General features: G+C 40.4%; 1 protein-coding gene across 3 annotated transcripts; it reads right to left on the bottom strand.

The window, feature by feature from the left end:
- Positions 1–210: 210 nt before the first annotated feature.
- mllt1a (MLLT1 super elongation complex subunit a) lies at positions 211–14,875 on the bottom strand. Of its 3 annotated transcripts, none has more exons than XM_057357495.1 (12): positions 14,752–14,875; positions 11,221–11,401; positions 8,191–8,273; positions 7,436–7,579; positions 6,584–6,709; positions 5,228–5,848; positions 4,920–5,013; positions 4,436–4,547; positions 3,800–3,899; positions 3,313–3,390; positions 2,954–3,025; positions 211–2,572 (listed from the first exon to the last, which is right to left on the bottom strand). In XM_057357495.1, the coding sequence occupies exons 1-12, from the start codon at positions 14,761–14,763 to the stop codon at positions 2,444–2,446; spliced, it is 1,752 nt and encodes a 583-aa protein (XP_057213478.1). In that variant the 5' UTR covers positions 14,764–14,875; the 3' UTR covers positions 211–2,443. The 3 variants fall into 3 exon arrangements, with proteins under 3 accessions (XP_057213478.1, XP_057213480.1, XP_057213479.1); XM_057357497.1 differs by having other exon boundaries at positions 3,322–3,390; XM_057357496.1 differs by having other exon boundaries at positions 4,920–5,010.
- Positions 14,876–15,120: the final 245 nt, after the last annotated feature.

Raw genomic sequence — 15,120 nt, 5'->3', positions numbered from 1 at the left:
AAAATAGGCTATCCGAGAAACCGTTTTCCGCAAACATATTATGTACTTTTTTTCATTACAGATTGAAGCTTCATTGTTAAATGTGTCGAAGCAAAATCAAAGCCAAAGTTTTTTTTAAACAACAATCGTCATTTAAATAAAAAAATATGTGAAGCGTTTATACCCAGAGTAAAATAAGTAAAACAAAAGACGCTGAAAGCCACGTGAACAGTACCCAAATGACTTTATTCATAATGTGATTTTGCAATAAAAACATAAAAAGAAACATATTTTGCCCTTATTACAACTTGCATCAAATGACCACATGGTGGCACTGTATGCCAAGTTTAACACATCATACTAAAGGTTACGCTTCTGTTCAGATCACACGTAAAAACCCAGAGCTCCCCGATCCCACGGATAAATACAGCAAACACAAATAAAAACACCACAGACTGACAAAAAGACAGTTCTCTGCACCTGCAAGCTGAGGATCAGAAAATGATGCAGTATTTGATTCTGTAGATGAGACTCCCACTGTGTATTATACATGTACTTCTATGTAATATTGTTTAAATCTATGACCCTACCATTAGTGTTCATTTCCTGTTCTGTGTAAAATACAGTTCTGAAAACTCACATGATAATTGTTATTTTCCATCCGCATTTCTCCCCTTGTAGTGAATGGTAATAGGGTCCTGTGTACAGCAGGCTGCAACAAACCATATGGTTTGTCAACTCTTGATGTCAAGTTTTCTACACAAACACACCCTGCCATGATCTTGCATATCGGCCTGAAGTAACAGATTCAAGTTCGTACGGTCATTTCCTACAGTCTATGATGATAAAATGTGCTGATACAGAGAAACCAAAACTAAAAGTTCCTTAAAAAAACTGGCGATTCTTGACACAAAGTTAATATCATATTGCATGTAAATATTGTATAAAATTCATAAAAATACAATTACTTAAGTACTTGAGTCAACAAAGCCAAAAGTGCAGAGGTACATAAATAAAAAATAAATTTACCCCCTCAAAATAAAAAGATAAAGAAAAAAAAGAACAGGGTGTGCTCAGTGGGGCAATTCTTCAGAGCTGCCACTCAAGTTCACTTAACCCCACCCCTTTTGCCTCTTGCCCTGCCCCTTTATGACAGGCTGACCTGAACCAGTATGCGGTCAAAGGTTAAAGTTCATGAACTAGGAGTTGGGAGTTAAAAGGTCACACACAACACAATTCAGCCACTCTCTCAAATACAACTCTTAACCAAAAGTGAATTAGTATAAAATTGTTTGCTGTGCAGCAGACCAACAGCATCAGAATCTGTTGAAGATTGAAATGAACTCTGCAAGCAAACACTTTTACGACACACACACACACACACACACACACACACACACACACAAACATACAGTACTCCCACACAGGGTGAAGTTAAGGGCATATGGTCTATAGCTCAGTCCACAGCGCCCTTTAAAGCTATTAGCATGAGAATAGACGCGCGGGGCATCGAGAGATCGAGCGGAGCCGAGATGATAGTCAGAGAGAGAGTTTGTGTCAGAAGCACAGTGAATTTACAGACTGCCGTTTCAGGGGCCATTTCCTATTCATTACCTACGTCCACGTAAGCTTGTCTCACCCATATTTCCTTTTCTTTTGTCTCTCTTTTTTCAGTCTACGTATGAACCAAATATGATAACGGAAAACACGTCAAAACAGATTTGCAAATACTTTCACGAGCTGCACTAGCAAAGCACAACATTTAGTTCTAAGGCCCGTTTGGCAAACACACAAATGAGGATCGATACATATTGGCATACAACTCGGAAAGGATATCCCAGCATCCCACATACACATAAGAAAGTGAAAGATAACACTGCTGTAATTCCTAAGAGCACGAATGAGATGATAAAGGCACTAAGACTAGCCCTAGAGGATAAAAAGCGATACATTCATGGCGTGCGGGGCTTTCTTACCGACCACAGTCGAAAATACCTTGAAAAACATTGGTAGAAAAATAAAATATAAAAGGTTGTGGCCCTCGATGCATCAGTGCGTATGGCTACAGAGAGACTTTTTCCTCTAATTCCGATTCGACCCTCTTTAACAGTTCAGGCCCCTTAAGCAGAGAACTTCCTGTTGCGCAGGATATTGAGATGGGATGAGAAAGAAGAAAACAGAGGAGAGTTCCTTAGATAGAAGAATGAAGGAACCGCTTGTTCCTGGGAAGCCTTTCTGGTCGGCTAGCAGCTGTTCCCAAAATATCGTCCGTGCACCAACACCTTTCACTCGTCCTCTGTTCCTCTTCTTTAGTAATCTGTTTATGGCTGTGATGCCATGCCTTTGTTTCCCCATTTCCTGTTCATAGACTTTTCACCTGCTGCATCTTTCTCTCTCAGCACAAAAGTGAAAAAGGGTAGCCCCCTACCCCTAACCCCTCCCCCCAACCGTGATGGACTTCCTGTCATGTGGCGGTAGCCTCCAGGTAGCTCTGTAGTTTACGGACAGTCGACTCATCCAATGAGAAAAGGTCAAAGTCAAAAGTCGTGTTGGTGACATTAAAGTGGCCTGTCTCCTCGATGAGGTTCACGATCTGGAGGTACAAAACAGGTCAATGGCATTCGTTAGGGCTGCATGATTTGGTTAAAACATTGAAAAAGTAAAATCATACAGGAGGTCTTTTTTGTTTAAAACACGCACGTTCACACACAAACACCAACTGAAAGTCATTTTTTGGGATTTGTTATGTCGATTCCTGTGACTTTCACTGTAATAGCACACATACTGTATACAGGATGTGTTTTTCCTTTCAAACAACTGAGATGAGGATGAGTGCAACTGAATAAAACAGAGACTGGGGTCCTCAGACACTATTTTAACTTGACCAGCTGTTTAAAAGTGACATCGTTCGGTCGTCTATTGAATCTTCCATTAGCCAATATGACCAAAATGCCTTTCAGTATGATCCACATACCTGTTGCAGAACATTACGTTCCCTTAACGCCATCAGTCTGCGGTGAAGATCTACCAACTCTTCAGTGTATGCCTGAAACAAGACATTAGACCAACAGATGTGTTGAACATGCACTCGTACCAAATCTATTTTATAACAAATTTGCTTTTAAAAAGCATCATAGACAAAGCAACATATTTATGGCGCCTTCTCTAGTGGATAAGCAATCCCAGAATCCACTGTTGTAAAAACGTTTTTGTTCACATTTAGTTTGGACAGATAGCTTTTAATGGTTTTCAACACAGGGCTTTTGTGTGATGTTAACCAAATAGGAATAAACACATAAGGGTGAGATGTGTAAAAATAAAAGTTTCATTTACCCTTCCTACCTTGTCGTAACCCTTCTTCAGGACCTTTTCCTGACGCAAGCAGGGGTCCGGACTCTTCCTTCCTGACACCTGTGTGATTGACAGACAGAGATGGGAACGATAAAAAGACAGTGACAAACTAAGGAAAAATTATACATGGCAGCGTTTTTCCAGTAACAGAGAGCCAGTGTTTGGAGCATTGTTAAAACTAAGCAAACTAAGTTATGCGGCATTCCACGAGCATTCGATCAAAAGCCGCGAGTCACCGCCTCATTTCAACACCGGGTACAGGGTAATCCAAGAGCTAATGCCAATCGTTCATCATCTTTCAACATTAATAATTCCTCAGCGGGCAGTCGACTGCCGCGATCAAAGAGGATAAAACAAGCGTTCGCTGCCAGCCAAAAGATTTGTAGAAATGTATGAATAAAGACTCCAGTTGGACGACTGTCAAGGTTCAAAAAGAAACGTTGCCATGCAGTCTTGAATATATAGTAACCTTGTTGTTGTTGGAGTTGTGTTTCTGTGGCTGGGGGGGTGGATCTCGACTGGGACGCTGCGGCCCGTCGCTGCAGTCACTCTCGCTGTCTAGACTCAGCCTGTGAGAGGAGAGGGCAAAGGTCAAATAAGTTCCTGTTTACATTTAAATAAATCCCTTTTAGGCTCCAACTATCAACTGTTTTGACCATTTCTCTGAATTTATTTCTAAAATGTCTCGATCGAAATTGAAATGTAGGCATGCAGTGTGTACCAAAAATGGGTTTAAACATAAAATGTTCAAATAAAACCTTTCAACCTGATGTTTTGCAATGTTTTGAGGATTGGATTTTGACTACATTAAAGTAGGATTTATTCTGCCCTAATGTAAGTAAATGCATTGTAGACTTAAATAAAAACATATAATGACAAATTCTACAATTCATCTAATGCGTCCAACCTCAAACAGTAAATTTTTAAATTCAGCTCATCGACTTGAATGAGACCGAACAGAGAGCGGCGTACAAATTGAAGTGTTTGCTCTGAGCAAACAAACCTGTTCCCTGCCTCCCCTAACATTGATTATAGAGACTTAAAGCATCTGAAAGATTTGCTTAAGCAAACACTGGCAAGAGAGAGAGAGAGAGATCTGAACGACCTGGAGTCCCGATTGGGCAGGTTGTTCTTGACTGGCGTCTCTTCGTCTGAGCTGCTGTCATCATCATCTGACTCTTCTGACTGAAGATCCTCCACCATAGAGCGCAGGGGACCTACAGTACACAGTCCACACAATAAACATCTAAAGTGCTTTTTTCCTTATTTTATATACATTTCTTCATAGGACAGATTTAGCTTCACATCTGCAGTCTGTGTTCAGAAAATCTATTGGTTATTTTTCCAGTTCCGTTTGCTTTCAAATTGGCACTTTAACAGAATGTAATATATGCACCACTAGCATAACCAAACAGAACTATGACATTAACTACTTTAACATAAACTACATCTTTAAATTGGAAGTTACCTCTCCAAGGAAACTGATTAAAGAAGTCGACAGTGAACTGAGGAAAAGTGTAGTAGGGAAATCTATTTATGGATCCGAGTGCTTATCAGGACACTCCCTGAGGTGAAAGATCACGTCTTACCCTGGCCTTGTTTCTGCTGTGGTTCAAAGTCCGAGTCTGAGCTCGACTCTGAGCTGGAGCTGGAATCAGATGGGCTGGAAGGTGCCGACTGCTGCTGGAAGGAAAGGAAGATAAAAACTCTTGTTATTACTGCTATTAACTTATGCTTCAAGCCGAAGGTGGCGACCTATTGAACAATAAGTGTCATTTACATTTTTTCAACAAAAAAATCACCATTTCAGGCTTTTAACAGTAATGTTTATTTATGTTTCACATTTTCTTTGCACCTAATAAATAAAATCGTTAAACACAAAAAACAAAAGTCTAACCTCCGACTTAGACGAAGCCTCATCTTCCGAGTTGGAGTCATCGGATTCCGGAGGCTTTTTGGACTCTTTGACCTCTTGGGTTTCCGATTTGCTCTTGGCCCAGCGGCCCTTCTCTTTAGATGCCTTCTTATCCCCATAGCCTGAAGAAGTTGTTGAGGACGACGCCGTTCGGGGGGAAGTGCCTGTGAACCCCCCGCCCCCGGAGCCTTTTGACCCCTCGGACCCTCCCTTCTTTGGCTTCTTGACACTGGGTTTGGGCGACTCCGCATTGGAAGGTCGTTTGCTGGGGACTTTTGCGTCGCCTGCCCCGCCTCCCCCTCCACCGCCCGCTGACCCCGCCCCCCCTCCTTTAGGAGACATGCCTTCCATTTTGGATTCCTTCAGCGTGAGCTTGGGCTCCTTGAAAGCAGCTTTGAGCACAACTTTGTTCTCATCTTTCACTTTGATTTCTGGCTTCTTGGACGAAGAGGAGGAAGGGTCGCGGCTACCTTTGCTGGCGCCGTCCCGGTCGGCATCTCCCTTGGACGTCGCCTTGCTCTCCGAATCCTTCCTGGGCCGTTCTCGATGCTCCTTGGCCATTTTGTGAGATTTGGACACTTTGCTTCCTTCTTTACTGGGCTCCTACAAGACCAGAACATTGTTTTGATGTCAAATTCTAATTTCCACTATCAAACTTTCAACTCACTAATTCAAATTGATTTATTTGACACATCTCACAATTGTTGCATTAAAGTAAATACATATTAATACAGTTTGTAGTGACAGAAGGAGGGGAAAAAATGGAAATTATGAAACATAGAAAACATAATACATTTGACATATTATTGCAAATATTACAGAATAACAGAACAGATTCCATACAAAGATGAATTACCACTTGACACCTCTTAATAAAAAAATCATCACAAAAAAAGCATTACAGCAAGTTTAATTTAACTCAACATTGACCCAAAGGTCATGTGCTTTGTTAATGAGGCTGTTCTCAGATCAGGAGTGTTAATGATAATGGGGATGTTGGACGATGTCCAGCTCGCTCTGGATGATCACAGCGAATCAGCAGCGGGCGACTGATTCACTTTCCTGAGCTAATGAAAGATGCCACAGAGCGACCCAGACAAAGCCATCAGCGCTCAGATATGATAAATAAACTGAAGGTCGTTCAGCAGTGATATGATGCACGTCCTACATAATAGTCACTTAATTCCCGTTTAAAATGATGTAATCTTGTGATTACAAGTAAACAAAAGACTAGAAAATGCTGTACGACCAATGTAGTGTATTGCTCTGTTGTAGTGCCTTGATCTGTAATAAGTATTTAAAAAGGACGTTTATTTTAGCAAGTTGCAATTTTCATACCTTTGATCCCTGTGGGGTTTTGCTCTTTTTAGGGTCCGAGAAGGCAGACAGCGGGATGGTTGGAAGCATGGGGTAATCTGGACTGGGTCTCGGGACCACCTCTGCCCCCTCTGGGACCACCATGATCTGTTATATACACAATAAATAAGAGTGTAAAATACAAGATATAGAAGGGTAGTTGACAATGTATCAATGGACGTTTAGTGTTGAATGTATAAGGTAAAGCGTATATCTTACGTCCTGTCAATTTTTTTTAATAACGTTTTTGCCTTCACTAGTTCATTTTAAAGGGTTAGTTCTCCAAAAATGAAACTTCTTTTATCATTTATTCACACTCATATCATTTAAACCTGTAGGACCTTTTATATCTTCTGCAAAACACAAAAAAGATAATTCGAAGAACCCTGGTAGCCAAACACCGCCGGTCCCCATTGACATCTATTGTGTGGTCACAAAACCACATTTCTCAAAATATCTTCTTTTGTGTTCCACAGAATAGTCACATACAGGTTTTGAACAACATGAGGACAAATAAACGAAGAAATAATTTTTCTTTTTGTGTGAACGATCCCTTAAAACAGTCCTGCAGCGAGACAAATTAAGGAGGAACATTTCCACGTAGTCTCTAAATATATATGAGCTCATAAAAGCTGCATTCATTATAATGAAAAAAGAATTAGCAGAACGCCATTTGAAACCACTTTATTAGAAGAACAGCATGTCACACCACAGGACATGACAAACTATCCCATGTCAACTACCCAACAGTGCGACAACAACCGTCATGTATGCATCAGAAGAGACCATCTCAATTAACAATAATAAAAAAACATCCCATAATGCACCACTCACCCCTCCGGCCTTTACAAGCTTGCGACGGAAATCGCGGGTGGGGTTATTGAAGGTGAGTTTCTCACAGCGCAGGTGATTGACAGGTGGGTTGCCCTCCAGGTTGAGGAAGAGGTCGTAGTTAAAGCACACCTTCTTCGGCTCCTCCTGCGTGAATGACAATAGTCAGTGTTGCCATTAATTCTGCTCATATCAGCGAACAACACAGACTAGCATCAAAGCATTAAAGCAAAGCCAGCAGAGCCAAGACCGACACCGTAATCTGATGGATTACATTTCACAGTCCAGAGATAAAGAACTGCAGGCTGAGATTCATCGGCAACGCTTCTGAGCACAGATTAAGAAAGATTACAGTTACAAATGAACATTCCCACTCCACCTCTCTCTCTCTTTTCACCACTTCCCTCAGCACGATGAAATATGGATTTGTTGAAGATGGCTCAGGAAAACAGGAATCTTTTATTGTGGGATGTTTTTAAAACAAGATACGACTGATACGGTTACATATCACAAGCTTGTCAGGCTGTGGGTGGTCTGGAAAATGAGATTGTAATTGTATCGCATTATACCACCCAGTGTAAAGTTCATAAAGCGAATCGCTGCAGTTTGCGTACAATACGGTGCCCACTCGATCTCAGCGTGGTGATTTTCACAAAAGATGAGACAGAAAAAGACAAGCGCATACGGGAATGAGTCAGAGAGGGGGGTGAATGCAGATGAGACACGAAAAAGAATAATTGTAGGGAAAGAGGTCTTACCTTGTTTTTGAAGTAGACCTCTATGGGCATCAGAAAGCCAGCATACCCTGATTCCTCAACCTTATATGGGGGCTCCTTACATACTGAGATGCAAAACATGAATTATTGCACTGACATAAGTATAACTGGTTCATAAAAAATATGTCTCTCTCTCTCTGCCACTGAACATCTGCCATCATAAACCCGCATTGATCAATTGCCACTTCATCTCATTGTAGTTGAGAGATGAAGAAAATGATCACCAGGTATTTGTCATAGTCATAAAACAGACACAGAGCAAAAGAGCAGCAATGTTAGTCTCTATTATAGTTATGAATATTTCTGTTCATGCACCAAATTTTGGAAAACCTTTCAGCTACATTATAGCTGAATATAGCCGATAGCTGAATACTTATGTGTTTCTTCTCTAATGGCTTAAAATGAACATTTGTGTTGACCAGAGGATCCATAATTCAGACAAAACAGCATCACATGTCTCTCTGGAATAGTTTATTATGATTGGTTAATCATAAGCATTTTATGATCACATATTTGTATATAATGACTACTAAAGTGTGTTTTTGCCCATTGGCCCTGACAACCAATTTCATACACTGCTTTTTCATGTTCTCATGTCACTCCAGTGCCAGACTCTTTTCTTCTCACGTAAACAAATAAGTCAAACACAAATCAATATGAAATAAGTAACAGCGTAATTTCAGCATTAAAGCGGGATGATGTACCCCAACACTAGGTCCCGATCATCCTGTGTGGGTTTATTTTGACAAGCTAACTGTAAATGATCCCTTATGCATGTAAATATTATATATTGCCCCTGTCCTTTCGAAACCTTGGGTGTCAAACTTATTTTGGTTTTTTTTGGAAATAGTTTTTAAAGATCCCACGGGTATTTTTTGGGATTAATTGACAGAAACGCAATATAATATACTTAGCTCTGTCTTCAGAGGTGTATAAAGACCTTACATAATGAAGCGTGATGTTTTTATTACCTTACAATGAGCTATTTCTGTCTACATACACCACGGGTCCCCTTGCATGGAATTTGCCATGTTGTTTCTACTTTAGTCCTTAACGGACATTCTGCTCTACAGAGCGCGTTTCATAAATACGTTATCTCCTTCGGCAAAGAAGCGAAAACATAAATTTGACAAGCACTTTTTATTGGTTAGATATTTGCAAATCCAGTTACAAACATAAAATAACGGCAAAAAAATAAAAATCACCAAATATAGAGATACGAGATTTCAGAAGGACAACTTTGATGCAAAACCAGCTCTGTTACTTTAGAAACATGGAACACATCAAATAGGTTGATGTTTTTGCTTCTAATTTTAAGAATGACTAATTACAGACGTGCTTGAATTTGTTGGTACCCTTACAGCTCATTGAAATAACGCTTCACTCCTCCTGAAGAGTGATGAAATTAAAAGCTATTGTATCATGTATACTTGCATGCCTTTGGTATGTAATAGAATAAAGCAAAGAAGCTGTGGAAAGAGATGACTTATTGCTTATTCTACAAAGATATTCTAAAATGGCCTGGACACATTTGTTGGTACCCCTTAGAAAAGATAATACATCATTGGATTATAGCGATATTTCAAACTAATTAGTTTCTTTAATTAGTATCACACATGTATCCAATCTTGTAATCAGTCATTCAGCCTATTTAAACGGAGAAAAGTAGTCACTGTGCTGTTTGGTATCATTGTGTGCACCAAAGGATAGAGTTGTCTGAGGAGCTCAGAAAGAAAATAATAGACAAGCATGGTAAAGGTAAAGGCTACAAGACCATCTCCAAGCAGCTCGATGTTCCTGTGACAACAGTTGCAAATATTATTAAGAAATTTAAGGTCCATGGAATTGTAGCCAACCTCCCTGGGCACAGCCGCAAGAGGAAAATCGACCCCAGATTGAACAGAAGGATAGTGCGATTGGTAGAAAACGAACCAAGGAAAACTGCCAAAGAGATACAAGCTGAGCTCCAAGGTGAAGGTACGTCAGTTTCTGATCGCACCATCCGTCGCTTTTTGAGCAAAAGTGGGCTCCATGGAAGAAGACCAAGGAGGACTCCACTTTTGAAAGAAAAACATAAAAAAGCCAGACTGGAATTTGCTAAAATTCATATTGACAAGCCACAATCCTTCTGGGAGAATGTCCTTTGGACAGATGAGTCAAAACTGGAGCTTTTTGGCAAGTCACATCAGCCTCTATGTTCACAGACGAAAAAATCAAGCTTTCAAAGTAGTGAACACCATACCTACAGTGAAACATGGAGGAGGCTCGGTCATGTTTTGGGGCTGCTTTGCAGCATCTGGCACAGGGTGCCTTGAATCTGTGCAGGGCACAATGAAGTCTCAAGACTATCAAGGCATTCTGGAGTGAAACGTACTTCCCAGTGTCAGAAAGCTCTGTCTCAGTCGCAGGTCATGGGTCTTCCAACAGGATATTGACCCAAATCACACAGCTAAAATCACCCAAGAATGTATAAGAACAAAACTTTGGACTATTCTGAAGTGGCCTTCTATGAGTCCTGATCTGAATCCTATCTATGGAAAGAGCTGAAACTTGCAGTCTGGAGAAGGCACCCATCAAACCTGAGACAGCCGGAGCAGTTTGCTCAGGAAGAGTGGGCCAAACTACCTGTTAACAGGTGCAGAGGTCTCATTGAGAGCTACAGAAAACGTTTGCCTGCCATGATTGCCTCTAAAGGTTGTACAACAAAATATTAGGTTAGGGGTCCCATCATTTTTGTCCATGACATTAATAAAACAAAGGAAATTTACAATATTATGTTGAATAGAATATCAAAAGCAAAGTCCGATTTCTATTAAATATGGAATAAACAATGGTGGATGCCAATTACTTTTGTCAGTTTCAAATTATTTCAGAGAAAATTGTGCATTCTTCGGTTTTTGTGGAGGGGTACCAACAAATTTGAGCGAGTCTGTATCACATCAACATCCTCCCAGTGATGTTTTGGGATATTAAACTGTGATTGGTGCAAATGTGTTCTTCATAAAGTTGTACCTCTCTTAGGTTTAGGAAAGCTCTCGTGCAGCCGGAAGACGACCTTATCCACAAAGTGCTGAATGTCGCTGTTCTCCGGGCCTCGAACAAACACCATCCAGTCGTGAGTGAAGCCTTCTGATGTCACCTTCTTCCTCAGCTGAGCCCTGTGACCCAGCTCAAGCTTTACCTGAACCGTACACTGTCAACAGAGAGAAACAGACATCTAAATGAAACCATTCATATACAATCGATATACAATTCTCTTCGGTATGAGACACATAAGAAGTAAAAGTATTAAGATGTTGACACTGAGAAAGACAAGATTGTATGAGTAAATAACATTTCTTCAGGAAAAATTAATTATATTTGCAAGCCAAGTATAACAATAATTTACAGTTGAATACTTGCAAAGCTGTACTGTGTACTGTGAGAAGAATAAATAGCCAAGACTCATTCACCCAAGACTCATTTTATATTTCACCAATTGTGACCCTGCCTGTAAACACCCAGCTAAAGTCATTTTTGTGATTAACTGTTTTCTACATAAAGTCATACAAAAAATGTAAAGAATATATCTTTAATATTGACTGAGTAAGGCCATTTCAAAGATTGAAATCATAGTGAAATTAATGATCGAAATCAAACGTTGATTCTCATTATTAGATTATGAGACTTTAGCCTAGATTTCACAGACTGGGTCACAATTCATAAAGTCGAAACCGTTATACTGGAGTAACTTAGGCACAACATATTTTTGGAGTCATTTACCCCTGTTTTTAATACACATGCTCAATACACTTATCATCTGTATCATGGCTGGTTCTGCCAAATGGGCAGAGAAAGACATCAGGGGAATTCCTTGAAAAGCAGCCAGGAAAAAAGAACGCTGCCCAGAGACTCCACATAGGGTGGATACGGGCCAAAGTGGGTCCAGGTGCCCAGATGCTCAGCTGCTGTTGACTCGTGCCCCTTCTCACCAAGAGAACCAGAACCGAAAAAACAACTAAGATGAGCCTGGCTTAAATATAAAAGAAGGTAAAAGTAGGTGAGAAAATAAAGAGAAAGACAGGTGAAGAATCTTATTGGCTGCCATCTGGCCTGCTTGTCTTGACATCATAATGCCCTTTTAACTCTCTGTTGGCCGACACTCCCACGTTTCCAAACCGGCCATCATGGCCCGATGCTGCCAGGCATTAGAATTACCCCATGAGTCCATCTCTCATTCATTGACTACAATCCCCAGCCATCATGTCACATACAGACAAAAGGCTGGCTTCCTTCAACGGCAAGGACGATACAGCATTAGTCTGTTCTATTTCCAGGCCTTGCTATTTGTTATTTTGTCACAGCAACTCGCCTTGAGGTAACAATTACAAACACTAAGCGCAAAAAACCTCTTCCTGCCCGAGTGGAACATGACCGCCCGAATACAAAGATGATACGAGACAGGCATAATAGGATCCAACACTAATCCAGGAGAATGGGGGCAAAAACATCAAAAGGACCTTTTAGAAAAGGAGCAGATTAAACACAAGTCTATTGGATTCTGGTCTCGACACAAGACGGGAGGGTGCAGACCTCACAAATCCCCAGCATAGATAGACTCACCTGCATCACTTTATCAAAGCCAAAACGGAGACAATACGTAGTAGGTTGGATCACTGCTATGATACAGATTACCAGTCAAGCAGAGTAAAATACAAGCAACACATGTGTAAGTCACAGAGGGAGCAATAAAACAAGTCTCAGAGGAGCTGCAATTTTGTTGTGCTTGAAGCAGCTCAGGAAATAGAATTTAATTAGTCTGCATTCATGATTTTTCATAAGGATTTTTATTTTTTATTATTATTGACATACTGGTTGATTTTTTTCTCTTCAATGTTATATCAGCACCAAGGCTATTTTCATAGCAAGGAGTATGGTGTGTACAAAACACACGCTTACAACCAGCCTTCAATTCACAACTCAGATTTATAAACAAATTAGGTCATTGATATTTGTTATCATGTCTTATACAATTGCAGTATGCCTAATAAAAGCATGGGCAGATTAAAATAAGGTAAACAATATAACTGGACGGCTAAGGCAAATGCCAAGCAAACCATTTCTTAATATTATGCTGGATGATTCCGATTTTTCCCCTACATGACACATTTTTTGTCATCAACAGTACCATCAGTAGTCAAGGGGGGTAGTTTCCGGGACAGAACTGACAGCTAGAACTGTCTTAACTGAAAACCGCTTGCAATAGAATCCGTATGGAAATATATCAGCGCTATTGATTTGTCTGAAAATGCACACACGTAATGTTTGTTTGTAAAACATGTTTGTAAAAACTACATAAATGTCCTAATTTAACTAGTAAACCTTAGTTCTGTCTTAATCTAATCCCTGTCCGGGAACTGCCTGACAAAAGTTTCTTTAGGAATATTTAACATGGTTTTCTTATAGTAAATGTGCAGACTGAGTACCATTTGTATTACCATATTTTTCATACAAATACCATGTTTAAACTATGGTTATCATAATGAGAGTATGAGACTGTGATAATTTGTGGTTACTATGGCTTTAATACAAATTTCATAGTTTGACTATGGTGACAGTGATAAAACCCTGGTTAATTTTAATAAGAAGAACCATCATTTCTGTCAAAATACCATAGTTATTACACAAGGCTTTTGTTATTGCATTTAAACTGTCAAAGGGAAAAAGAACATTCAACTCACCGCTTGAAGGAGATTAACGGTTAATATATTACACTTAGTAAGAATAGAAAAATAGTTGCAATACTGTATTTGAAATTAGAAATGTGATTCAGTTAGTTTTTTAAAGGGATCGGTTTAACAAATCACATTAATTGTAACAATGTTTTTTTTCAGAATGTAAAAGCACCAGGAAAACAAATTAAGCTCCTGCAAACCACAGACATTATGAAAAACATCAACCAGCAATAAAAGCCCCAATGTTAATGCAATCCTATTCATCTACAGCATATGATCACTGCTACTTCGCTCCGCGTTTAAGCATCTCATAAATCATAATGCATAAAAAGGGCAATTCATTTGCCTGGAAGAAGATAGATTCTCGCTTCCAGAAGCATACCAGGAACCCCCACTATTACACGAGACCTGTGCAATGCCCTCACCCTTCACCGTGCATGCTCTGTCACAAGCACTAATGCATAAAAACGCATGCTCCTCATTTCCTCTGATAAAAGCCGCAGAATGTTACTGACTCCCGGGCCACAGAAGTACGGGACAAAAACACTCTCTTTGTGTTTGTGATCGTGCACGCAGGACTTGCCCACTGCAAAAGCTGGCTAACGCATCTGAGCTGGTGTCCTCAAATACCGATGTAGCTTTAATATGCGTGGCCTGCTCGAGTCAAATAGCTGAGTGGAGGGAGGAGGGAGGGGGTTATACGGCTCCGATCCGCTGCTTTCACGAGCTCCAAGTGTCCACATTCAGTTGCAATGGTGGATTTCTCTAGGCGCGCGCTTACAAAAGTTGACTTCACCCCATGCAACACCAAAAGCGTTTAATACTCTACCTGATTCTCCATAGTTCACCGGCACGATGAAGGTCCTGTTTATTTACAGAAGGCTTTTGAGCGGCTGTTCCCGACTCCTCATTGTGTGTCAATTCCAGCCCAAAACCGGAAACTAGACGGTTCCCCTCCCCTCTCCGGACCTCTGGCATGCACCCAAAACAGAAAGCGTTTGCGTCCAATCAGGTGCCGTCGACGACACGCTTTACGCATCGGAGCCAATCGCAAAGCGCGGTAGGCGGGACTTCCCACGGGCTGCTGTACTGGTGGTAGGTAATAATTAGAGATTAGCCGAACCGATAGGATGTTTTTGTTTTTTCAGTCTAGTCGCACTACATGGCATGCTATTAATTTTTTTCCTGTGCACTTTTT

The sequence above is a fragment of the Triplophysa rosa genome, linkage group LG17 (genome assembly GCF_024868665.1).
Source record: "Triplophysa rosa linkage group LG17, Trosa_1v2, whole genome shotgun sequence".
In the NCBI taxonomy this organism is placed as follows: Eukaryota; Metazoa; Chordata; class Actinopteri; order Cypriniformes; family Nemacheilidae; genus Triplophysa; species Triplophysa rosa.
The sequence above is the reverse complement of the archived record's forward strand: the minus strand, read 5'-3'. Positions and strand labels throughout refer to the sequence as shown.